This window comes from Macaca nemestrina, chromosome X, assembly GCF_043159975.1.
Source record: "Macaca nemestrina isolate mMacNem1 chromosome X, mMacNem.hap1, whole genome shotgun sequence".
NCBI lineage: Eukaryota > Metazoa > Chordata > Mammalia > Primates > Cercopithecidae > Macaca > Macaca nemestrina.
The window spans coordinates 112,131,291-112,156,949 of record NC_092145.1 but is presented as its reverse complement, the minus strand read 5'-3'; the positions used below and the strand labels follow the sequence as shown (position 1 = coordinate 112,156,949).

Here is a 25,659-nt window from a genome sequence, read left to right as displayed (position 1 = left end):
TAAAGTAATTGGTAATGGATAGAGAAGAAGTAAATAAAAGAAAATTAATAGGGAGGATCGAAGAATAAATATCAAAACATATCTAATAGTAGCCTTATAAGAAGAGAATATAGTCACTAAAAAGGAGAGTGTGCTTAAACAGGTAGTGAATGAGAATTTCTCAGATTTAGACAAATGTCTTAAGATTTAAAGGGATCATCATACACACACACAGGAACAGTGAAATGAAAAACTGTGAAAGGCAAAGAAAAATATTTTTAAAATGATCTGAGAGAAATAGCAGGTTACTTACAAAGGAAAAATATTTAAAACTTTATCGGATCTCTCAAACACCACACTGGAGGCAAGGATACAATGGTGTAATAACTCCAAAGTGTTGAATGAAAGGATTTTTTTTTCTTTTTTTTGAGACAGTCTCGCTTTGTCTCCCAGGCTGGAGTGCACTGGCATGATCTCAGCTCACTGTAACCTCTGCCACCCAGTTTCAAGCAATTCTCCTCCTCAGCTTCCTGAGTAGCTGGGGCTGCAGGCGCATACCACCACACCAGGCTAATTTTTGTACTTCTAGTACAAAATTAGTAGAGGTGGAGTTTTGCCATGTTGGCCAGGCTGATCTCAAACTCCTGACCTGAAGTGATCTGCCTGCCTTGGCGACCCAACGTGCTGGGATTATAGGGGTAAGCCACTGCACCCAGCAAAAGAAAGGAATTTTTATATTTGGTGGAGTAAGGAAATGTCAGGCATATAAAACTTCAGGAGACTGAAGACACAGGGAAATGTTAAAGCAAACAAGTATTTATTGCACTTATTAAAGACTATAAGGAAGGGCCGGCTGCAGTGGCTCATGCCTGTAATCCCAGCACTTTGGGAGCCCGAGGCAAGAGGATTGGTTGAGCCCAGGAATTCAAGACCAACCTGGGCAACGTGGCGAAACCCCATCTCTACAAAAAATACAAAAATTAGATGGGCATATCAAGTTCCTGTGTCTGTAGAGAATTTAAAAAAAAAAAAAAAAAAAAAACCTGGGTGTGGTGCTGTCTACCTGTAGTCCCAGCTAGTCAGGAGTCTGGGGCAGGAAGATTGCTTGGACCCTGGAGTTTGAGGCTGCAGTGAGCTAGGATTGGGTCACTGCACTCCAGCCTGAGTGACACAGTGAGACTTTGTCTCTGAAAATAAAAAAAGATCATAAGGACGATTTTACACAGAGGGGGACTACTGTGATATGTACAGGGACCACTGCAATGGGGTCTTGTGGTGGGAGAGTGATATTAGGATCGACTTCAACTCCACCAAGGACAAGTGGGGATTTGTAGTCAGGGAGTAGGAGCGGGGGGTCAGAAGATGGGAAATTACTTGGAGGAAACCTCAGGGGCAGGGGGATTCTGGCTAAACTGACTTGACAGGATTTTTGCTGAAACGGGCTAAATGGGCAGAGTCCCTAGATGAAGGACAGAGCCTGAGGTTGGGACCTAGTCAGAAACAGGACTCAGGAGCCTGACTCAAGTTTGGTCAAAGGAGAGTGTCTCTGTCTGAAAGCATAAGCAATAAAGTCAACAGCAGTAAAATGAGTGGATCACAAAGGATAATTTTTGTGTATTGCTAGGCAGGACTCTGCTTTAACCACTGTGAAAGTTGATTATGTGAAGTGAGTCGTTCTTAGTTTTCTTTTTTTAAGTTCTTATTTGCAGATGAAGCCTTCAGGTACTATGCTTCAGAGAGAATAGTTTGTAACTTTTTTGTTTGTTTGTTTCGTGTTTTTTGAGACGGAGTCTCGCTATGTCGCCAGGCTATAGTGCAGTGGCTCCTCCACTCAGTGCAGCCTCTGGCTCCCGGGTTCAAGCAATTCTCTTGCCTGAGCCTCCTGAGTAGCTGAGACTACAGGCGCGTGCCACCACGCCCAGCTAATTTTTTGTATTTTTAGTAGAGACCGGGTTTCACTGTGTCAGCCAGGATGGTCTCCATCTTCTGACCTCAAGATCTGCAAGTCCTGGTGATCCAACAAATCTGTGTTGATGCTGATGCCAGAGAGGTATAATGAGGCATGCCTGACCCACACTTCCTGTCATGGCCTGAAACCGTCTCTCGGGTTAAATTTTAAAAGAGCCCTGGCTTAGGAGGAAGTCCATTCAGATGGTTGGGGGCAAGGGGCTTAGGATTTTATATTTGAGTTACAAGTCCTATAAGATAAAAGTGCATAAATTTTAAGGAACAAGTCTTGTGCCTGATGTATGGACCACACAAAAAGTTCACCAAACTGTCCAGTGCCAAACCAGAGACATTCGAATGACAAATCAGGGTGAGGAGATGATATTTCCACACTGTAGACAGCTTTTCCAAAGACATCAGAATAAGTCTTCATATCATAATGAGACTCTTACCCCCGAATGTCTGTATTTTTCACTTGACAGAACCCGACCCCCAAATCCTTTACTTCAGCTAGTGGTCCTTTTTACAGAGTTGGCACTCTGCTTTAATTCAACTGAGTCCTAAAATGCTACTCAAAGACTACAAGAGGTCTCATTCACTTCCCCCACAGTCTTTTGATTTGTTTAGCTGGTGGCCCCTAGGCTTGGGATCTTGGTTCAAAACCATTGTACAAACTAAATTTGTTATACTATTGCTAATTATAGCTGGGTGTGGTGGCTCACACCTGTAATCCCAGCACTTTGGGATGCCAAGGAGGGCGGATCACTTGAGGTCAGGAGTGGGAGACTCGCCTGGCCAACATGGTGAAACCTCATCTCTACTGAAAATACAAAAATTAGCCAGGCATGGTGGTGAGCAACTGTAATCCCAGATACATGGGAGGCTGAGGCAGGAGAATCACTTTAACCTGGGAGATGGAGGTTGCTTTGAGCCAGGATCACGCCACCGCACTTCAGCCTGGGAGGCAGAGCAAGAATCCATTGAAATAAAATAAAATTAAAATAAAATAAAACAATTGCTGCTTATGTTGGTATTATGATCTTTGAGCTCCGTTCTTGTTGTCTGTCTACTATTTGTTAAGCCAGTTCTCCTAACAGGATAATGTTAGCCCAGTGTGTCAAGATGATTGCTAATACAGATGGGACTAATAACATGGAAATTGATGCTGAACTCCAGACAAACCTGGCATGGAGTGACAATGAAGCCTCACTTTAAGATGGTTGATCAGTGAGGTTTTGAAGGAAAGATGTTGATCAGAAAAGGGAATATGAAAGCTGACTGTGGGAATGAATCAGCTTCTCCAGTGCCAATGTGACTCTTTTCAAAACAATATGTAACATTTTTCTTTCTAATAAAACTTCCAACTTCTCTTTGTTCATTGCACATACTGAAGACCACCCCAATCTGTGTGTATGCCCTAAATTGCAATTTCGTGATTCCCAAATAGAGCATTTGATTTAGGCATTTGTCTCTATAATTTATTTTGACTTTGACACAATTAACCAGTATGTCTTTAAAGGTCACCTCGCACCCTGACAAGGTGAGTATTATACTGAATTTAAAAAGTCATTCTAGACTGAGCATGGTGGCTCATGTCTGTAATCCTAACACTCTGGGAGGCCTAGGTAGGTGGATCACCTGGGGTGAGGAGTTCAAGACCAGCCCGGCTAAAATGGTGAAACCCCATCTCTACAAAAAATACAAAATTAGCTGGGCCTGGTGGTGCATGCCTGTAATCCCAGCTACTTGGGAGGCTGAGGCAGGAGAATTGCTTGAACTCAGGAGACAGAAGTTGCAGTGAGCCAAGGTTGCACCATTGCACTCCAGCCTGGGCAATGGGAGCAAAACTCTGTCCCAAAAAAAAAAAAAAATCATTCTTTTATAATCTTGATAATTGCTTTGTTGTGCATTTTACTATGGACTTGTTGGATATCTAGGTGGCTGTAAACTACACAGAGAATGATAGAAACAGCAGTGAAGATCATTAGAAAATTGTAGTGTTACTATAAAACAATAACGAAAGGGGGAAATTGTAAGAGTAATGAAACATAAAATTGAATTTTTCCTGTTGCCAAAACCGCAAGAGGAAACCTTTCCCCATTTCACTTTCCTTAGAGCATTTCCTTGAGAAAATTTGTATTTGTAAATTCTTTCATTGATATGTAAGCTTCTGGTGGCCCCATAACCCAGGAATGTCTTGAACTGGAACTCCAGGCCTCAAGTGATCCTCCAGCCTCAGCCTCCCAAAGTGTTGGGATTACAGGCGTGAACCACTACAGCCATCCCCTAGGAATGTCTTTCTTCAGGGCCTTGGAGCCATCCCTTTGAAATGTGAATGTTGAGGAAGATGATGTCCCTGTCTCCCTGTCACCAGGGGAGTTTAGCCTAGGTGCCTTGCTCCAACCTGTAAGCACCCGCTTGTCATAGAGATATGAGTTTTATTTTTCCTTCAGATAAAGGCAATTAACTAACACAGATGGGTACTCCAGTTACTCGGTGAACTTAGGACTTGCCTGGGGGCATTTAGTTTTCACCCTTGGCTGCTGCTGTACAAGCAGGCCAATTAGCTACATATCTGGACTTTCTGGTTTCTGCTACCACTTTTTATTGTTTGTTTTGCTTTTTTGTTTGTTTGTTTGTTTTTGAGGTGGAATCACCCTCTGTTGCCCAGGCTGGAGTGCAGTGGTATGATCTCTGTTCATTGCAACCTCTGCCACCCAGGATCCAGTGATTCTCCTTCCACAGCCTCCCAAGTAGCTGGGATTACAGGCGTGCACCACCATGCCCAACTACTTTCTGTATTTTTAGTGGAGACAGGGTTTCATCATGCTGGCCAGGATGGTCTTGAACTCTTAACCTCATGATCCGCCTGCCTTGGCCTCCCAAAGTGCTGGGATTACAGGCATGAGCCATCATGCCTGGCCTCTGCTACCACTTTTGGATTGTATGAAACACTACACTTCAAAGTGTGGGATCTGGCTTCCCAGACAGCTGTCAGAGGGGTAGCTGATGCAGTCTAGAAGTGTGGGGGCGGTCATGCCTGTGGAGTAAATTTTGACCAATAAGAAAAGGAACCAGGAGTGAGAGCCAGGTACGTAAATTGCCTCTCCTCTCCTCTCCCCACTGCACCATTCCAGGCATTGTTTCTCAGTATAGTTTGTCTAGAGGTGTCCTGTGTGGCCCAAATTCTGTTGCCTTGGGAACCTGAGCTAAAACAATGGACATTCAAACACCTGAAGACAGTGTTACGTGCTGTTGAGGACCCAGATCTGGGCAGAGGAAAATTATCCCAATAAGAAAATGGACAATCTGAGGATGCGGAATAGAGGGAAGGATTAGAAGAACCAGTAGTAGTATAGCGTACGGGTAATATTTTTGGAGAAAAAGGCAGTTCTGGTGATTTTTGCAGTGAACTTCTCAGCTCTGTGTGTATATATATATATAATATATATATCCTTTCTTTCCATCACTCTCCCCTATGAAATCGTCCATAAAGTATCCTTTTATAACTATCTATTGCCTGTGAAGTGAATTTTCTTTTTATCTTTTTCTTTTTTATGTAGAGATAGAGTCTCTGTCGCCTGGGCTGGAGTTCAGTGGCGCAATCTCAGCTCACTGCAATCTCTGCCTCCTGAGTTCAAGTGATCCTCCTACCTCAGCTGCCCTAGTAGCTGGCACTACAAGTGCACACCACAAATGCTTGGCTAATTTTTTTATTTTATTGTATTTTTAGTGGAGAAGGGAGTTCACGATCTTGGCCAGGCTGGTCTCCAACTCCTGACCTCAGGTGATCCACCTACCTCAGTCTCCCAAAGTGCTGGGATTACAGGCGTGAGCCACCGCACCCAGCCTGTCACTTCTTTTTGGAGAATAAAACAGATTGAGTCTTGTGCCAAAATGCAGGGGATAAAACAAAATATTATACACAATAATAGATTGGTTTTCTACATACCAATATTAACCATTTAGAAAACCAAATTGAGAAAAATTACACTTATATAGTGACAAATATACATAAAATATCTAAACCTAAATGATTGGAGCAAGATGGCGGATAGATCCTGTGCCCCACTCAACATTCCATTGAACTGGTAAGAAAATGTTATCAACGGTCAATTTTTAACAGTAGAGGAAAATAGGAAAACGTGTCAGTGGTCCACCAGAAATATTGAAGCATTCCTGGGAGACAGAGTAGATGGGATCAGACTGATAGAGAAACCCAAGAAGACAAGACCACAGCTCAAATCACCGTAGGAAAGAGATGCTGTTTGTTTTTTGAGACAGAGACTTACTCTGTCGCCCAGGCTGGAGTTCAGTGGCCTGATCTCGGCTGACTGCACCCTCTGTCTCCCGGGTTCAAGTGATTTTCCTGCTTCACTCTCCATTGTAACTGGAATTCACAGAGGCCTACCACCACGGCAAGCTAATTTTTGTATTTTTAGTAGAGACAGGGGTTTCACCCAATTGGCCAGGCTAGTCTCCAACTCCTGACCTCAAGTGATCTGCCTGCCTCGGCCTCCCAAAGTGCTGACATTACATCATGGGACACCGCGCCAGCCCAGGAGATGCTCCTTGTAACAAACCCTCTGAAAAACTCCAAACCCTGAAACAAAAAAACACGGAGCTGGAAAGGGCCTTAGGATAAACATCAGGTAGGTTAATTTAAAAGTTCATTTGAAACATCTGAATCAGCCAGATTCCCCTCCAACACCACAGACAGATTGACTGGCAGTAGCCATTTTTGCCGCTAAGATGAAACTCTGATAATTATTCATTAAAGAAAGTGAAGGCCGGGCGAGGTGGCTCACACTTGCCATCCCAGCACTTTGGGATGCTGAGGCAGGAGGATTGATCCAGATCAGCCTGGGCAAAATAGTGGATGTCATCTCTACAAAAAAATACAAAAACTAGCTGGGAGTGGTGGCATGTGCCTGTAGTCCCAGCTAGATTGGAAGCTGAAATGAGAGAATACCTTGAGCCTGGGAGATCGAGGCTGCAGTGAGCTGGACTTGCATCACTGCACTGCAGCCTGGGAGACAGAGTGAGATCCTGTCTCAAAAAAAAAAAAAAAAAAGTAACGTATCAGAACTTGGTGTAACTTCAGCCCTTTACAGTAACAAGGACAGAACCACATTTGTGGAGAGGAGACCATGTTCACTCTTTATCCACGACAGACAGATAGTCGGGAGCTTTAAATACCCAAAGAACCTAAGGAAAAATGTTCCCTGTCATAACTCATAATCTTCCAGCCATGCTTTCTTGCACCTGTCTTGTGGGCTGGGAGACCCAACTTATGGATCTCATCATCCCAGGGGGAAAGAAAAATCAAATCCTTCAGTATCTCTTTTGGGGTACCCTCTCCTCTATTTGCATGGAGGTTAAGACACTCAATATCTGGTAGCCGAATGTCACATTTGTGTAATACAGAACTATGTTGGGATAAAATAGAATTTGTTTCCTCTGAGACACAGGTAGAGGTACGTCCACACTGACCTGGGTGGCAGCCGCTTCTTCCTGCAGTGCCAGGCAGGGCATGCTCACAGATCTGGGGAACTTCTGCTGCTCCTGGAGCCCCACAACCTCCTTCCTGGCACCCTGTCCCTCTGGTGGCTCTGACAGCCCACAGTTGGCCTTGGGTCTCCCCTGCTTCTTTGCCTGCCCTTCTGCCCACCCTGCATATCTGTCTCCCACTGTCCCCACTATGACCATGACTGCCTCTCCCTCCCTGCACTCTCCCTCTCCTACGGCTTCTTGTCTTCGGTAAATGAAACCACAGCCTCTACATTGTGACTGGGGGCAGAACCCGGGACTTGTTCAATTCTCCCTCCCTCCATCACACACATCTGTCCTCCTTAATGTTTCTAGAGTCAGTGAGCTCCAAACTCAGCTCCTCCTGCCCCTGCCAGCTGTGGGACCTGTGACAAGACACCTACCATCTGTCTGGGACTCCGTCTCTCATCTGTCGTATAGGCATAATGATGATAGTGTCCTCCTTCAAAGGCTGGGGAGAACCAGGAGGCCAAGGTGATGGGTTATGGACAGTCAAAACAGCTCCAATCCTGCCTCCACCTGGGGCTGGTGTTTCAAGCCCCTTGCATGTGAATGGAGCTTTGATGCCTCCATTCACACACAATGATTTGTTCTAAAATAGACTCCCCTCTGCCCTTCCCTTCCCCACATCTGTTTCCCCTCTGCACCATATAACGGTAACTGTGAGAAAGAACTGTCCCATTCCAAATCATCGTCCCCACCCCAGCCCCCAGGCCCTTGGTTGGTGAGACCCTTGATGGGCAGTCTCATGCTTCTGTCCAGGGGACTTTCCCACCGTTGCTCCCCTGCATGGAGACTAAGTGGACTCTTCTATTCCCTTCCATCACAGGGTCTACAGTGCACGCATCTTCCTCATTCCTCCACGTTCCCCAGATGACGATTTCATCTGTGTCTCCTCCCACATACTCCCCAGTGGACCATCCCGGACCTTGAACCCGAAAATCATTCAGAGAGCAAAGGCCAAGATGACCAACCACCTGCTGCAGAATCCTGCTCCAGGACTGAAGTGTATGGTCTCTATCAAAATAAAAACTGGAGGCCAGGCGCGGTGGCACATGCTGATAATCCCAACACTTTAGGAGACCAAGGTGGGAGTATCGCATTGGCCCAGGAGTTCAAGACCAGCCTGGGTAACATGGAGAGATTTTCTTGACAAAACCTTAAAAAAAATTAGTGGGTCATGATGTTGCATGCCTGTAGTCACAGCTTCTCTGGAGGCTGAGGTGGGAGGATTGCTTGAGCCCACGAGTTTAAGGCTGCATTGAGCTATGATCATGCTACTGCACTCTAGCCTGGACAGAGCAAGACTCTTTCTCTAGAAAAAACAATCAAACAAACAAACCCAACAACTGGAAACATCCTCCACTAGAATGGTGGTCAGGAACATCTGTCTGCCTTGTTCCCTGATGTCTCTCCAGCACCTAGAACAGCGCTCAGCACGAGGATGCACTCATTAGGTTTCTGTTGAATAAATGACTCCTTTGACGCAGCAATTCCACTTCTAAGAATCTTTTCTAAAGAAATACACATTGTGCACAGCTCTGTATGCACAATAATGAGAGGAGCAAACAACTGGGGAACTTTGCAAAGTTTTATTAACTGTTAGTGACTGATACAGGGAATCAGATGAGGGGAGTGCATGCTAAACAGGAAACAGAGTGAGGGGGGCTTGACCAGGACGCATGGCAATGGGGAAAAGCAGATGGGAGATGCTTATAGTGGTACTTAGTGTCTGTGTGTGTGTGTGGTTTGTAAATGCAGAGGAGAAAATCTGACATTAAACACTCAGACTTGTCCTCAGTAGTCACATCTCGGGGGAGAGGAGAGCAGTGTTGTTCTATGTGGAGATTACCTGACTATACTTGTTTTCTAAGGTATGTGCGTGGATACACAAACCGAAATATGCGTTAAGTATATCTTGCTTATCAATGAAAACGCTAATATCTAACAGAATGGCACACTGTAAGAATATACAACGGAAACGCTAACATCGAAGTCTTGGCACACTAAGAAAAATAAGACTCAACTTTTCACTGTTGTGAACACTTGCTTCCACTTCCTATACACCTGATGATGAGGGGTCCGCAGCCATGCCCCTGTTCATGAAAGGTCACCAAGTTCTGCTTCCCATCATCGGCATGTGTCATATCTCTGAGGCTGAGGCAAGAAGAGAGAAGGAAAGTAAGTGGCAGTGAGTTCCCTCCGCGTCACAACTTAATCGCATCTCCTCCTGACCTGCAGATCCTGCATGCTCCGATTCTGCCCTACCTCAGGACCTGCACAGGCCTTCCACTGTTCCGTGAAGTGAACCATCTGCACATGCCACAGTGACTTCCTCGCCTGGTTTATCCATTCCTAGGCTAGAGGAAGGTGTGGCCCACATCTCAGGGCTGACCTGGGGTTTGGGAGTCCACAGCATCCTGGGTAGGGAGGATCCCTGGATATACAGGGCAGGAAGTAGAAAGAGCTTGCAAAGGCCGGGCATGGTGGCTCACGCCTGTAATCCCAGCACTTTGGGAGGCCGAGGCAGGCAGATCACAAGATCAGGAGACCGAGACCATCCTGGCTAACACGGTGAAACCCCTTCTCTACTAAAAATACAAAAAAAATTACCCAGGCGTAGTGGCGGGTGCTTGTAGTCCCAGCTACTGGGGAGGCTGAGGAAGAAGAATGGCATGAACCCGGGAGTTGGAGCTTGCAGTGAGCCGAGATCGCGCCACTGCACTGTAGCCTGGGCCACAAAGGGATACTCCGAGAAAAACACAAAACAAAACAAAACAAAACAAAACATGGGAAATCTCATCATTCAGCCTCAATGCTGTACCCTAGAAAATTATGAGACGGGAATGATTTGGGAAACAAGTGGTAAGATGGGATACCAGTACCACAACAGAAGAGCACATCTGCAGGGATGTGGGGGATGAGCCGAAGGTTCACTTACAGAGTTACTCGTCATCTTCCTCAGGGTCGCTGATCTCTTCATAAATCACCAGCTGCTTTCTCTCACGCAGTCTGTGGGTCCAGGCATGTTTCCCCCTTTTGGGTCCTATGATGGGGAACAGTTGGAAGATGAGGGTTGGGTAGGCTGGAGAGTGTTAGGCTCTGTTTTCTCCAAAAAAGTAGATGCCTCCGCCCTCCCAAGTGCCACGGGCCTTCTTTATCCAGTTTTTCATTCTGTGGCTTAGAGTCTGAGACCTTAGACCCACAACAACACACGCCAAATGCCAGTTAAAGTTTTAGCTTCTGGCTCCTTCTGTTGTCAAGTTTAGATTCCCAGCCTCTTCACTTATGGGAACATCCACCCATACCTCCTTTCATTCAGCATGTGTTTATTAAGGGCGCACAGGCATACATTTTTTTTATTGCACCACATTTTCATAGTGTTTCACAGATGCTGCAATTTTTTTTTTTTTGGAAACTCTCATCAATTGTACACTTTTCCATTATTATTATATCTGTTATAGTGATCTGTCATCAGTGAGTTTTGATATTATTACTGCCATTGTTTTTGTTGTTTTTTAATCTTTTAAAATAATTTTACTTTTTACTTTTTTTTTTTTTTTTATTTTTTTGAGACAAAGTCTGGCTCTGTCGCCCAGACTGGAGTGCAATGGAGCAATCTCGGCTCACTGCAACCTCTGCCTGCTGGGTTCAAGCGATTCTGCAGCCTCAGACTCCCAAGTAGTTGGGACTACAGGCGCCCATCACCACACCCAGCTAACTTTTTGTATTTTTAGTAGAGACAGGGTTTCACTGTATTAGCCAGGATGGTCTCAATCTCCTGACCTCATGATCGGCCTGCCTCAGCCTCCCAAAGTGCTGGGATTACAGGCGTAAGCCACGGAGCCTGTCCGTGTTTTTTATTTTTGGGGTCCACAGTAGGTGTATATTCTTAAGGGGTACGTGAGATGCTTTGATACAGGCATGCCATGCATAATAATCACATCATGGAAAATAGGGTCTCCATCCCCTCAACCATTTATCCTTCTGTTACAAACAATCCAATTACTCTTATAGTTTTTATAAAATGTACAATTAAGTTATTATGGACTATAATCACCCTGTTCTGTGTTATTGTTTCGGGGGTACCAGGAACTGCACCCATAGAAGATGACAAACTTAATCGACCAATGTTGTGTGTGTTCTGACTGCTCCACCGATGAGCTGTTCCCCATCTCTCCTCCTTCTCTTGGGCCTCCCTATTTCCTGAGACACAGCAACACTGAAATTAGGACAATTAACAACCCTACAATGGCCGCTAATTATTCAAATGAAAGGAAGAGTCACATGTCTCTCACTTTAAATCAGAAGCTAGAAATGGCTAAGCTTAGTGAGGAAGGCATGTGGAAAGCCAAGACAGGCTGAAAGCTCTGCCTCTTGCATCGAACAGGCAAGCTGTGAATGCAAAGGAAAAGTTCTTGAAGGAAATAATAATACTAATACTCCAGTGAGCACAGGAATAAGAAAGCAAAACAGACTTACTGCTGAAATAGGGAAAGTTTGAGTGGTCAGGATATTTGACAAAACCAGCCACAACATTCCCTTATGCCAAAGTCTAATTCAGAGCAAGACCCGAACTCTCTTCAAGTCCATGAAAGCTGAGAGAGGTGAAGAAGCTGCAGGAGAAATGTGTGAAGCTAGCAGAGGTTGGTTCATGAGGTTTAAGGAAAGAAGCCGTCTCCATAACATAAAAGTGCAAGGTGAAGCAGCAAACCCTGACGGAGAAGCTGCAGCAACTTATCCAGAAGATCAAGCTGAGATCACTGTTGAAGGTGGCTACACTAAACAACAGATTTTCATTGTAGATAAAATAGCCTTCTATTGGATGAGATGCCTTCTAGGACTTTCATAGCTAAAGAGAATTGACTCCAACTTTAAAGAAGTTCCACTGTGGGTAAAATGCTATCCAATAGCATCACATACTACAGAGAAATCCTTCATGAAAGGGAGAGCTAATCGATGTGGCAAATTTCTTTGTTGTCTTCTTTTAAGAAACTGCCACAGCCACTCCACCCTTCAGCAACCACCACCTTGATCAGCCAGCAGCCATCAACACCGAGGCAAGACCCTCCACCAGAAAAAAGAGGGAGTCACTGAAGACTCAGAAGATTGTTAGCGTTTTAAACAATTATTTTAAAATTAAGGTATGTACATTTTTAGACATGTTATTACACACTTAGTAGATTACAGTATAGTGAAAACATAATGTTTTTATGCACTGCCAAACCAAAAAAAAAGTGTGTGACTCACTTTATTGCAGTGGTCTGGAACCGAATCTACAATATCTCTGAAGTACACCTGTATTGGGTATCAGGCATTGAGCTGAGTAAGATATTATCCCGCGTTATCAAAGATAGAATTGCTTGAGCACCTTTCATGTCATCAGGACTTCTAGATTAAATTTAATGCCTCCAAACAATTTATGAACTATGATTCTTTATTTCCATCTTATGGACTAGGAATCTGGAGCTGAGAAAATTTGGAAGACTTGCCCCAAGTCACGTGGCTTTTTATATGGATGACAACTCCAGTCTGTGTCTCTGGAAGTCATGTTTATCATCTCATCTGGAGTTGGGTGAGCTCCTCAGCCCAGCCTGGACCCAGGCTTGTCTGGGATCCATGCCACACACCCAGTCCCCACACCTGAACATAGCCAGGGAAGCCAGAGGGGTCGTTCCCGAATTATTTCCTCTTACCAGATCTCTTGTTAATCTTCTTAGAGGTACTTGGTTTTCCCAGTGGGCACGGCTGTTTCCCATCGTTCTGTGGGCCAGATGGTCCTGGCACTTCCTTCGAATCATTTCCTTCCTCTGCTGGCTTCTCGGGCATGATCTTTATAATGTGAAGGTCACAGATAAATAGTATCAGTCACATTTCTATAGTGCTTTAGAACTTACAAAGCATCTTCACATGCATTACCTCAATCAATGTTCTCAACAACACTGGAAGAGTTACACAGGCGTAAATGAGGAGAAACCTGGAAGGTTAGACAGGAAAGGAATGGCCTATGTGAATATGGTTTCCAGGGCTAGAATGCTTATCTTCACACTCTTTTAAGACTGACATTCTTGCAAACAGCAAAAATCTCCATGTAACTGAGAGTTTGGTATACAGAAGATTGGAAGAAGGACAGCATTCTAAGAATTCACAAGGTCTACAAAAGGAAGAGCTTCTATAAAATACAAGGGATCTCATATAAGCTCCTAGACAGCTGCTGGAGAGTAAATATAAAAACATAGAAGGGAGACAAAACACTGCTGAAAAAGATGGTATTGGGAGATGAATACAGTGAAGGGAGAGGTAAAGAAATGGTTTGCTTAAATTAATCTAGGCAGCAAAGAAAGCAGTTATCAGATATGGCATACCACCCTACCAAGGCACCACCACTGAATGTGGAATTAAGTGAGGTGGTGCCCATACCAATTCTGGTTGCATTGGGATATTGGGATGTGTCACTGACCAACAACCTTAAGCTACCTTTTTTTTTTTTTTTTTTTTTTTTTTCTTTTGAGACGGAATCTCGCTCTGTTGCCAGGCTGCAGTGCAATGGCGCAATCTCGGCTCACTGCGACATCCAACTCCCGCGCTAAAGCGATTCTCCGGTGACAGCCTCTGGAGTATCTGGGACTGCAAGCAGGCACTACCACGCCCCGCTAAGCTTTGTATTTTAGGTAGAGACAAGGTTTCACCATGTTGGCCAGGATGGTCTTGATCTGTTGACCTCGTGATCCACCCACCTTGGCCTCCCAAGTGCTGGGATTGCAGTCGCAAGCCACCGCGCCCCGCTCTTAATCTACTTTTTATTCAGCTTCCTCACTTATGAAATAGTGAACAATACATATACAATAGGCTAAGGGAAAGTCATCTCTGAGCTTGTAAACACTGTTTAAATATAGTAATAATAACAATCAATACCTTTCTGGATCCTTCTTTGAATTCGGTCTCCACACTGGCAACCCAACTCCCAGATCCCTTTACCCTCTAAACCAGACTTGAATCTGCACTTGTGGGATCACTCACTCAGGGGCCTCCGAGGGATCCCCTGGACTGGGACTGGGGTTTACCAGATGCCCCAGGTGCAGACAAGGCCCTCAAGGAGCTCACAGTAGGGAGGAGTCAATTGTCAAAGGGACACTTAGGCCATGTGAGTGGCCCCAGTTACAGAGCAAAGGCCAGCTGGTCCTTCCTGTTGCGAGAGTGTGTGTCTCAATGGAAGCACCAGCAGGCCCTATGGGGTAAAGCCCTAGTGAGCAACATCTGAACTTCATAAACAAATGCAAACGTGAATGAGCTTTAAATGGCTTGGAGCTCTGGATTAGACTACCACTGCCACTGTGCCCCAGGAACATTCTTTAACATCTCTGTACCCTGATAGCCTCATTTTATTATGTTCCTGATAACTATGATCTATAACATGAACTACGATTCTTTACTTCCATTGCATGGACCAGGAATCTGGAGCTCAGAGAACTTAGAAGATTTGCACCAAGTCACATGGCTTTTGTATGGATGAAAACCGAAGTGTGTGACTATTATTTGGAGATAACAACAGAAACAACGTCATAGAGGTCTTCTTAAGGATTAAATAAATTAAGCCATGTGAACTGCTTAAAATAGTATCTGGTATCACTATGAAAACAAAAGAAGTATTAAGGATCACAACTCTTAGTATTATCAAGCCGTCGATGCTACATCAGGTGTTGTGATAGACATGGGGGGAAGGAGGCAGTGAGGGCATTTTTTATATTCTCCCGCTCTTTTTTTTTTTAAATTTATTTATTATTATTATACTTTAAGTTGTAGGGTACATGTGCATAACGTGCAGGTTTGTTACATATGTATACTTGTGCCATGTTGGTGTGCTGCACCCATCAACTCGTCATTTACATCAGGTATAACTCCCAATGCAATCCCTCCCCCCTCCCCACTCCCCATGATAGGCCCCGGTGTGTGATGTTCCCCTTCCTGAGTCCAAGTGATCTCATTGTTCAGTTCCCACCTATGAGTGAGAACATGCGGTGTTTGGTTTTCTGTTCTTGTGATAGTTTGCTAAGAATGATGGTTTCCAGCTGCATCCATGTCCCTACAAAGGACTCAAATTCATCCTTTTTGATGGCTGCATAGTATTCCATGGTGTATATGTGCCACATTTTCTTAATCCAATCTGTCACTGATGGACATTTGGGTTGATTCCAAGTCTTTGCTATTGTGAATAGTGCTGCAATAAACATACGTGTGCATGTGTCTTTATAGCAGCATAATTTATAATCCTTTGGGTATATACCCAGTAATGGGATGGCTGGGTCATATGGTACATCTAGTTCTAGATCCTTGAGGAATCACCATACTGTTTTCCATTACATAATGGTAAAGGGATCAATTCAACAGGAAGAGCTAACTATCCTAAATATATATGCACCCAATACAGGAGCACCCAGATTCATAAAGCAAGTCCTTAGAGACTTACAAAGAGACTTAGACTCCCATACAATAACAATGGGAGACTTCAACACTCCACTGTCAACATTAGACAGATCAACGAGACAGAAAGTTAACAAGGATATCCAGGAATTGAACTCATCTCTGCAGCAAGCAGACCTAATAGACATCTGTAGAACTCTCCACCCCAAATCAACAGAATATACATTCTTCTCAGCACCACATCGTACTTACTCCAAAATCGACCACGTAATTGGAAGTAAAGCACTCCTCAGCAAATGTACAAGAACAGAAATTATAACAAACTGTCTCTCAGACCACAGTGCAATCAAACTAGAACTCAGGACTAAGAAACTCAATCAAAACCGCTCAACTACATGGAAACTGAATAACCTGCTCCTGAATGACTACTGGGTACATAACGAAATGAAGGCAGAAATAAAGATGTTCTTTGAAACCAATGAGAACAAAGATACAACATACCAGAATCTCTGGGACACATTTAAAGCAGTGTGTAGAGGGAAATTTATAGCACTAAATGCCCACAAGAGAAAGCAGGAAAGATCTAAAATTGACACTCTAACATCACAATTAAAAGAACTAGAGAAGCAAGAGCAAACACATTCGAAAGCTAGCAGAAGGCAAGAAATAACTAAGATCAGAGCAGAACTGAAGGAGATAGAGACACAAAAAACCCTCCAAAAAATCAATGAATCCAGGAGTTGGTTTTTTGAAAAGATCAACAAAATTGACAGACCACTAGCAAGACTAATAAAGAAGAAAAGAGAGAGGAATCAAATCGACGCAATTAAAAATGATAAAGGGGATATCACCACCGACCCCACAGAAATACAAACTACCATCAGAGAATACTATAAACACCTCTACGCAAATAAACTGGAAAATCTAGAAGAAATGGATAATTTCCTGGACACTTACACTCTTCCAAGACTAAACCAGGAAGAAGTTGAATCCCTGAATAGACCAATAGCAGGCTCTGAAATTGAGGCAATAATTAATAGCCTACCAACCAAAAAAAGTCCAGGACCAGATGGATTCACAGCTGTATTCTCCCGCTCTTACCAGTGTTCACATCCTTGAAGAGACAAAGGTTCTCTGGCCCTTTAGATTTGAGAGATACTCACCTTTGGGAAGATTCCCTGGAGCCTGCTGAAAGTCATCTGAGGACGTTCAACTGAAAGAGAATACATCAGAATTTTTCTTCGTTGGTAAAGATTTCCAAACTCTAGAGAGACTTCTGTCACATGAGTGCATTCTGCAACAGAAGGTTATGAGTTCACTCATTGTTGAGGAATTATTTGAGATTTGCTTCTGAATTATGTTTAGTCATGGTTGGTGCATTTATCTGTGGCATCAGTTCAGAATTTTCCATCTCATGGTTTATCAAATGGGGGTTAAACCCCATCACAGTCTCATCTTATTCCATTACATATCTTTCACATTTTCCCAAATAACTAAATTGATTGTTTGGGGATCTGAACTGTATTCTCTCAAGATGTGCAACAACTGAAAATCACTGTACACTTGAAATGGGTGAATCTTATGGTATGTCAATTAAGCTGTTAAATGTGTGATGAACCATGGATGATTTAGTTCAGTGGCTCTGAAATATTTTCAGTATAAAGACACTCCTTTAATGTCAAAAACTTGGCAGATACTCAAGCACTGGATTTTCAGACCTCTTATAGTGATTGTGGGAGATGGTAGAATCTGGCCTGTTTAGTTGGGGAGTAATAGGTCTATTGGAGACAGTTTGGACATTCTGACCTTGTCTTATAATTGTGTGGTCAGAGCAGAAGAGCAAGCAAATACATATGTCCCCTTTATATTCCCGAAATATACAAAGATTTCTACCCAGTAACCTGTCGCTTTTTCACCCTATATTATCTCTCCTCACTGACAAGTGGGAAAACTCTCTGTGTGTTGGATGAGGGATCACTCTTTCAAACTCACCTCCCAGCTCACCGCAGAGAATCAGTTCTTTGGGAATGAGAAGGCTATTTGGTTTTGATAAAATACAGAATAACAGCGATCTTTATTACATAATGTGTTCATCACCCTCACTCCTAACTCGTAAGATACCTATCCAATACCTACATGCTGTTAATGAAACAAACTCTGGAAGTTTTTGGCGGATCTACAGTTGTAACATTTTCTTTCTTTCTTTCTTTCTTTCTTTTTTCTTGTAACATTTTCTTAACTGTCCTTTGATTCATTAACAGTGCTTAGGAAAAACAACATGTCCTTTAAAAAAGAAATATTTCAGACACAAAGAAAAGCATAGGGAATAATACTGAGTCCAGTCAGATCTCAACATCACCCCACAGCTATGTTAGGTCTGATTTATTTATTCAGAATATTAGAAAAACTATAAACAGGCCAGGCGTGGTAGTTCACATTTGTAATCCCAGCACTTTGGGAGGCTGAGGTGGGTGGATCACCTGAGGTCAGGAAGTTTGAGACCAGCCTGGCCAACATGGTGAAACCCCTTCTTTACCAAAAATAAAAAAATTAGTTGGGTATGGGGGTGGGCACCCGTAACCCCAGCTACTCGGGAGGCTGAGGCAAGAGAATCACTTGAACCCAGGAGGTGAAAGTTGGAGTGAGCTAAGATTGCCTTATTGCGCTCAAGCCTGGGTGACAAGAGCGAACCTCCACCTCAAAAACAAACAAAATACACTATCAATAAGTCACGGCTGGCCGGGCGCGGTGGCTCAAGCCTGTAATCCCAGCACTTTGGGAGGCCAAGACGGGCGGATCACGAGGTCAGGAGATCGAGACCATCCTGGCTAACACGGTGAAACCCCGTCTCTACTAAAAAAAAATACAAAAAACTAGCCAGGCGAGGTGGCGGGCGCCTGTAGTCCCAGCTACTCGGGAGGCTGAGGCAGGAGAATGGCGTAAACCCGGGAGGCTTGCAGTGAGCCGAGATCGCGCCACTGCACTCCAGCCTGGGTGACAGAGCCAGACTCCGTCTCAAAAAAAAAAAAATAAATAAAAAATAAAAAAAATAAGTCACGGCTGAAGCTGTCTGTGCAGCACTCACCAATCCCTGCCCTCCCTCCTCCACTTACAGGCAGTCACCTTAATTTGATGGCTTTTTATTCACATTCATGTTTGTATACATTTACCATTTACTTATTATCTATAAAAATATATTATTCTTTTGCATGTTTTAAAATTTTATATGAATGGCCTCTGTAGTTAAGTTTCTGCATGCAATTTTTTTTTTCACTCAGCCCTGATGTGTGTGAGGGAACAAATGCCTGAGGATCTTTCCCAGGTAGCTGAGCTGAAAAGCAGTTGGGTTTGAGGAGACCCTTTCCGGCCCCTTCCCATCTACTCACCCTGATCCCTGCGGTTACAGTCATTATCAGAATCATTCCCCTGGAAGTCTGCGGCCACTGTATTACGCATGAAAGGTGGGAGGGTGGCCTTGAAACCTAGAAAGAAGCAAAATGTTTATTCCTTAAGAGGCAAGCTTAGGCCTGCCACGGTGGCTTATGTCTGTAGTACCAGTACTTTGGGAGGCTAAGGTTGGAGTATTGCTTGAGGCCAGGAGTTCAAGGCTGCAGTGAGCTATGATTGCACTACGGCACTCTAACCTAGGTGACAGAGTGAGACTCAAAGAAAGAAAGAAAGAAAAATAAAGAAAGAGAGAGAGAAAGAAAGAAAGAAAGAAAGAAAGAAAGAAAGAAAGAAAGAAAGAAAGAAAGAAAGAAAGAAAGAAAGAAAGAAAGAAAGAAAGAAAGAAAGAAACATAGATGCAAGCTGAGCGAAGGAAGGTAGGGACAGTGTGGGGGTGCCGGGATGCCACAGAGACACTTGGACTCATCCGAACAGACGCCTAAGGGAGAGAAAGGTGCAGGATCCTGGTCTGAGCTCCACTGTTGCCAGCCCTTGCCCTCAGCCCTGACGGGATACAAAAGAGCAAAACACCCAGAAGCTGCCTTGCGATTTTTCCCTGCACAAAAGGAAAATGTGGGGTACTTTCTGCAGCCTAAGAAGTAGCCAAAGCAGGAAGAGGGATGCTCATGTGTCCCCAGACTTGTCTGTACCTAGAACTTTCTGTTACCTAGTTTATTCATGGCCTCATACTTTCTCTTCTTATACACATAGATGATTTTCTCTGAGGTTTTCATCTTTTCCCACTCTTTCTTAGGGAAGTATTTGGCAATATCATCGAAGGCCTACAGAAAAAAAGAAAAGGAATTCTGGCAGTGACTCAGCTAGGCATGTCTGCCATTCAGCTGGAGCCGCTTCCTGTGTGCTGGATCTGGGAAGTGGGGATGATAATCCGTCCTGGTTGATGCCATGGCTAACTGAGACAACATCAGGGACCTACCCTAGCTTCTCCCCTGCCACACAGTAGAGCTTTAATGCTGCTGGCTGGCTCTTGTCCCACCTTCCTGAATGGAATAAGAGTCACCAAATATAGTGCACTGTCACAGACTTGTCTCCAGGGATGCTAGGTGATGACAGAGCAAAGGTGGGAGGCTCCCAAGGGTCCAGATCTCCCCCAAGACCCTGCTCCTTGTCCCCAGTATCTCTATCCTCCCCTCCTCAGAAACCTGGTCACCCCACACTGTACCCTGGGTCACTACTGTACCCTCTCCAGGTCACCTCACCTTTTGTATCTTCTCTGGTATTTGAGCACCAACCCTAGGTCTCCTTGCAAAGGCATCATCTCCATTCATGGCACCAGGAGCAGTCTGACCTGCAAGAGAAACAGCCTGAGACTTTCCAGCCACAGGACCTTTGGTCCTCTGGAGGGAGAAATCAGTGAAGGCCGGCCACACTCTGTCACCTGGAATCAGGTGCTGCTTTCTCCATCCGGGGCTTATCTCTCCCTAAGTAAGGACATGGGGAGAAGTCAGATGGAAACAGGGAGCCAGGGGTCTCTGGGAGAAGTATTGATTGGGGATGACAGGTTTCCTATGGGCAAAGCCGCCTTGAGTCTTTGGGAGGGGTTTGGCTACTGTTGTTAGTAGTTTCCCTGGGGCTAGGCTTACCCTGAAAGATGTACAGACCCTTGTTCCGGAGGCAGGGACGTGACTGTGTAATTGTATTCAGTGGGGGCATTCAAACACCCCCACTCATTCAATAAAGGAAGGGAAGTGAGTCCCAGAGATAACATGGTCTCTCTGGTGATGGATCCAATCAGGCAGAGGGATGGAGGGTTCTGTTCTGTTGAAGAGAAATGAGCATGGCTAATATGAACCTATTTAGAGGGTATTACTGGGTGATCTGCACATTATTAGAAGAAGAGAGGTAGAATATCTCAGACTACAAGAGCCCACCAACACTAAGAGAGAATGTGGGGAGTTTTAAGATGCAGCAATCAGCCAGACGCCATGGCCCACGCCTGTAATCCCAGCACTTTGGCAGGCTGAGACACGCAGATGGCTTGAGCCCAGGAGGTCGAGACCAGGCTGGGAAAAATAGCAAAACCCCCGTGTCTACAGCAAACACAAAAAATTAGCTGGGGGTGGTGGAGCAGGCCTGTACCATCCCAGCACTTTGGGAGGCCAAGGTGGGTGGATCGCTTGAGCCCAGGAGCTTGAGACCAGCCTGGCCAATATACCGAAACCATCTCTACTAAAACACCAAAAAAAAAAAAAAAAAAAACAAATTAGCAGAAGCAGCGTGGTGTGTGCCTGTAGTCCCAAGGCCTAAGCGAGAGGATCGCTTGATCCCAGGAGGAAAGATTTTAGTGAGGTTTTTTTTTTTTTTTTTTTGAGACACGGTCTCTCTCTGTTGCCCAGGCTGGGATGCAGTGGTGTGATCATGGCTCACTGCAACCTCCGCCTCATGGGTTCAGGTGATCCACCAGCACCAGCTGTGGCCTCCAAAACTGCTGGAATTACAAGCGTGAGCCACCATGCCTTGCCCAAATTTCTTAAGTTACTGTGGAGTTCTTAGGAAAAATCCTGTACCTGAAAAAGTTAGAAACTGACAGGAAGGATTTGAGATGGCGACCTACCTCATATACACTCCTTATTAAAACTAGATAACAAATGCACCACGGAGGAGGGGAGGGGTAGGAAGAATGGAAAAAGAAAATCAGCGCATACTTACTCTGATTTTGGAAGAATCGAAAGAGAAAATCAGAGCGTGCGTACTCCGTGGAAGAATCGAGAGAGAAAGTCAGAGCACGCGTACTCTGAACTTAAAGTAGCCAATCCCTGGGGATGCTTTAGGCGGGAAAATCAGAGTCTCCGCCCCCACTTTGAGAAGGTTCTGTCCCTGGAGGCTGGACTGATAGTCGCCACATGAGCTTCGCTTATCCCGCCTACTGTTCTGACTTCTGATTGGCCAGATGGAGTTCACTAACTGCCCTGATTGGTCCATCATCCTTGGGCAGTGGCATTGCAGAATATTGTCTCCTCTTCCAGCCACACTTTGTTGCCACTGAGACAAAGTGGGTGGTCCTCAGGTGCCGTCAGGGGAAATTGATCTCTCTGAAGACCGTCCCTGGATCTTGGGTTAAAAATCTGTATTCTAGTCTGAACTGTGGGAAGAAAAAAAGTCAGATCTGTGATTTTTCTACTTGAAAGACACAATGTTTACCAAACTAGCACATTTGCGGAACTTTGCTGTACTTAGTCGTGATGTTCATTCTTCAGTGGCTTCTATATCTGTTGCAACTGAAAAAAACAGTCCGAGGCCCTCCAACTTCTGATTACATTTTTGAAAGGGAATCTAAGTGTGGTGTGCAAAATTACCATCCTTTACCTGTAGCCCTGGAGAGAGGAAAATGTACTTACTTATGTGATGTGATTGTGGTATTGGTTACATCCGCCTTGGCCAATCCTCCTTCTTCGTTCTCGGGACTACAGGCGTGAACCACCCCACCACCCATAATATTTTTTGTTTTTTTATTTTTTAATAGAGACCGTTTCCCTATGTTGGCCAGGCTGGTCTCAACGTCCTGGGCTCAAGGGATCCTCCCACCGCAGTCTTGAGACTACAGGCATGCACCACCCTGCCCACGCTTTTTTTTTTTTTTTTTTTTGTAGAAGCCAGGTTTCACTATGTTGACCAGGCTGGCCTCAATCTCCTGGGCTCAAGGGATCCTTCCACCACAGCCTTGGGACTACAGGCATGCACCACCCTGCCTATGCTATTTTTTTTTTGTTTCTTTGTTTGTTTGTTTCTTTAGTGGAAACCGGGTTTCGCTATGTTGCCCAGGCTGGCCTCAATCTCCTGGGCTCAAGTAATGCTTTCCCCTCAGCCTCAGGACTACAGGCATGTGCCATTCTGCTCTGCTCTTTTTTACTTTATTTATTTGTTTGTTTATTTATTTATTTATTTATTTATTTATTTATTTATTTAGGAGAGACAGGCTTTTGCTATGTTGGCCAGGCTGGTATCGACCTCCTGGGCTCAAGCCATCCTCCCACCTTGGCCTCCCAACGACAGGGGTGAGCCATCCCACCCACGCAATTCTTTTGTTGTTCTTGTTGTTAGTAGAAATGGGGTTTTGCTATGTTGACCAGGCTGGCCTCAACCTCCCAGGCCCAAGCAATCCTCCCACCTCAGCCTCCTGACTACAGGCTCACACCATTCTGCCCCCACTAATATTTTTAATTTTTCTAGTAGAGACAGTTTTGCTATGTTTTCCAGGCTGGTCTCTACCTCCTGGGCTCAAGAGATCCTCCTGCCTCAGCCTTGGGACTACAGGCATGCACCACCCTGCCTTTTGCTATGTTTCCCAGGCTGCTCTTCACCTCCTAGGCTCACTTAATGATTTGAACCCAGGATGCAGAGGTTGCATTGTGCTGAGATCACACCACTGCACTCCAGCTTGGGCGACAGAGCAAGACTGTCAAATAAATAAATACGTACATACATGAAAGGAAAAGAAAGAGGAAAAGAAAGAAAGAAAGAGAGAGAGAGAGGGAGGGAAGGAGGGAGGGAGGGAGGGAGGGAGGAAGGAAGGAAGGAAGGAAGGAAGGAAGGAAGGAAGGAAGGAAGGAAGGAAGGAAGGAAGGAAGGAAAAACAGACCAGCTGAATCTCCATAAAAACAGTAAACTTTGTGGTATATTAACTTACCCTCATCCCATCTCGTGCTCCCAGCTTGGTTCTGTTCATTGCTGATGAAAACAGATAGGATTGGCCAGAACTGGTAGATGGCTGGCTGTTGATCATGAAAATGTCAGACCTGATATAGCCTCCTTGGAAAGGCCCTTTCTGGAGGCTGATACTCCGTGCCTGCAGTACTGTGGGACAATGGCATAATTCTGACCATTAAGCCAGGCGAAAATGGGTCCACATACAGTGGCAATCCACTAGGCTGCTGAGTGGGCATCAGAGCCCTTGAGGTTTTAGAAGAAGAAAACCTTGCTGAAAATGCAGGAAAAAAAATGGGTATTCTCTTGAGAAATTAACCCATGAAGCTACCTTCTGATGCTGTAACTGCTGTAAGAGGAGAAGAATTATTGTATGTATGTGTGTATGTATGTATGCATATATGTATGTATTTAGTCAGAGGTTCACTCTGGTTGCCCTGGATGCAATGGTGTGATCTTGGCTCACTGCAACCTCTGCCTCCTGGGTTGTAGCAATTCTCCTGCCTCAGCCTCCTGAGTAGCTGGGATTACAGGTGCACAACACTATGCCCGGCTAATTTTTGTATTTTTAGTAGAGACAGGGTTTCACCATGTTGGCCAGGCTGGTCTCGAACTCCTGACCTCAGGTGATGCACCCACCTCGGCCTCCCAAAATGTTGGGATTACAGGTGTGAGCCACTGTGCCTGGGAGGAAAAGAATTATTAATTGCTATTGTTATTAAAGAAACCAAAGATTGCTATGCTTCGAAGGTGTGTCTACGACTTCAAGATTATCCACTTCTGGCCAAGCCAACCCATGGTGACATCATCAGGTTTCGCCTCTGCTGGTGGTCAAAGAGAATGAGATTCGAGAGTCCAGTGAAATCATTAACAAGACTATCTTGTCGTTCTGAGGGTAGCAGCTGTTTTCAGTGGTCGCTGGGAGCCGGCTGGATCAGGCGGTCCTGTAAAAGCTCTGCTCTTAATGCGGGCACATTCCACTCCATGTGACTTCAAAATCTTTTTGTGGAGTATCTATTTTTTTCAGTTAATACATAATAGAACAACGTTTATGCAGCTGCTGTTTGCTTTGTAATGTAAGAGAATGTAATGGCATCTGAATGGTGAAAGTGTTTTGATGTGTATATGTACTTTCTAAGGTTTAAACGCATCTACATATACAGATAGCCTTTAAATCACATCCTTCAGTATACTTTATATATGTTTTTATAATTTCCTTGGTGGTATAAATGTTTTGTATTTGAAAAGGTTATCTCTAGGGAATTACATAAAAGACTTCCCCTTATAAAGTCAAATCATTGTTGTCATTGAATTTTAGGAAGGATGAATGGTTAAGCATATAAGAAATACTAATATTAAGTAAACTTCATGTTGGCCAACACCAGGATGTATTCTATGGATGTCATTATTTTCAATTAAAAATTAGTGTTTAACATTCCTAAATTGTTTTGAGTGCTTGATTATAATTTGTAAAAAAAAAAAAAAAAAAAAAAAGTTTATTTTTAATATTTCTTTAAATTTAAAATAAAGCTTATATTTCGGAAAAAAAAAAAGATACAGAACATGGCCAGGTGCAGTGGTTCACGCTTGTAATCCTAGCACTTTGGGAGGGCGAGGTTGGCAAATTACTTGAGGTCAGGAGTTCGAGAC

General features: G+C 44.2%; 1 protein-coding gene and 1 pseudogene across 2 annotated transcripts; one reads left to right on the top strand and one right to left on the bottom strand.

Annotated features, from left to right (window-relative positions):
* Window positions 1-9,097: 9,097 nt before the first annotated feature.
* On the bottom strand, window positions 9,098-22,083 carry LOC105493883 (putative protein SSX9). Of its 2 annotated transcripts, XM_011761833.2 has the most exons (9): window positions 22,015-22,083; window positions 20,565-20,653; window positions 20,012-20,126; window positions 19,284-19,379; window positions 17,061-17,110; window positions 13,173-13,308; window positions 11,605-11,682; window positions 10,418-10,522; window positions 9,098-9,633 (listed from the first exon to the last, which is right to left on the bottom strand). In XM_011761833.2, exons 2-8 carry the CDS (start codon window positions 20,631-20,633, stop codon window positions 10,422-10,424), a joined length of 645 nt encoding a protein of 214 aa, XP_011760135.2. In that variant the 5' UTR covers window positions 20,634-20,653; window positions 22,015-22,083; the 3' UTR covers window positions 9,098-9,633; window positions 10,418-10,421. The 2 variants fall into 2 exon arrangements, with proteins under 2 accessions (XP_011760135.2, XP_011760134.2); XM_011761832.3 differs by lacking the exon at window positions 11,605-11,682.
* On the top strand, window positions 21,986-24,902 carry LOC105493958 (ornithine aminotransferase, mitochondrial-like; annotated as a pseudogene).
* Window positions 24,903-25,659: the final 757 nt, after the last annotated feature.

Bases quoted from the DNA above. Each gene is read 5' to 3' on its own strand.
- LOC105493883 (XM_011761833.2), bottom strand. From the start codon at position 20,633: ATGAATGGAGATGATGCCTTTGCAAGGAGACCTAGGGTTGGTGCTCAA. The intron at 11,683-13,172 runs GTAAGAGGAAAT...GCTGTGTCTCAG, and splicing joins GAAGATTAACAAGAGATCTG to GAAATAGGGAGGCCCAAGAG. The intron at 10,523-11,604 runs GTCGATTAAGTT...TCCCCATCATAG, and splicing joins TCAGAACACACACAACATTG to GACCCAAAAGGGGGAAACAT.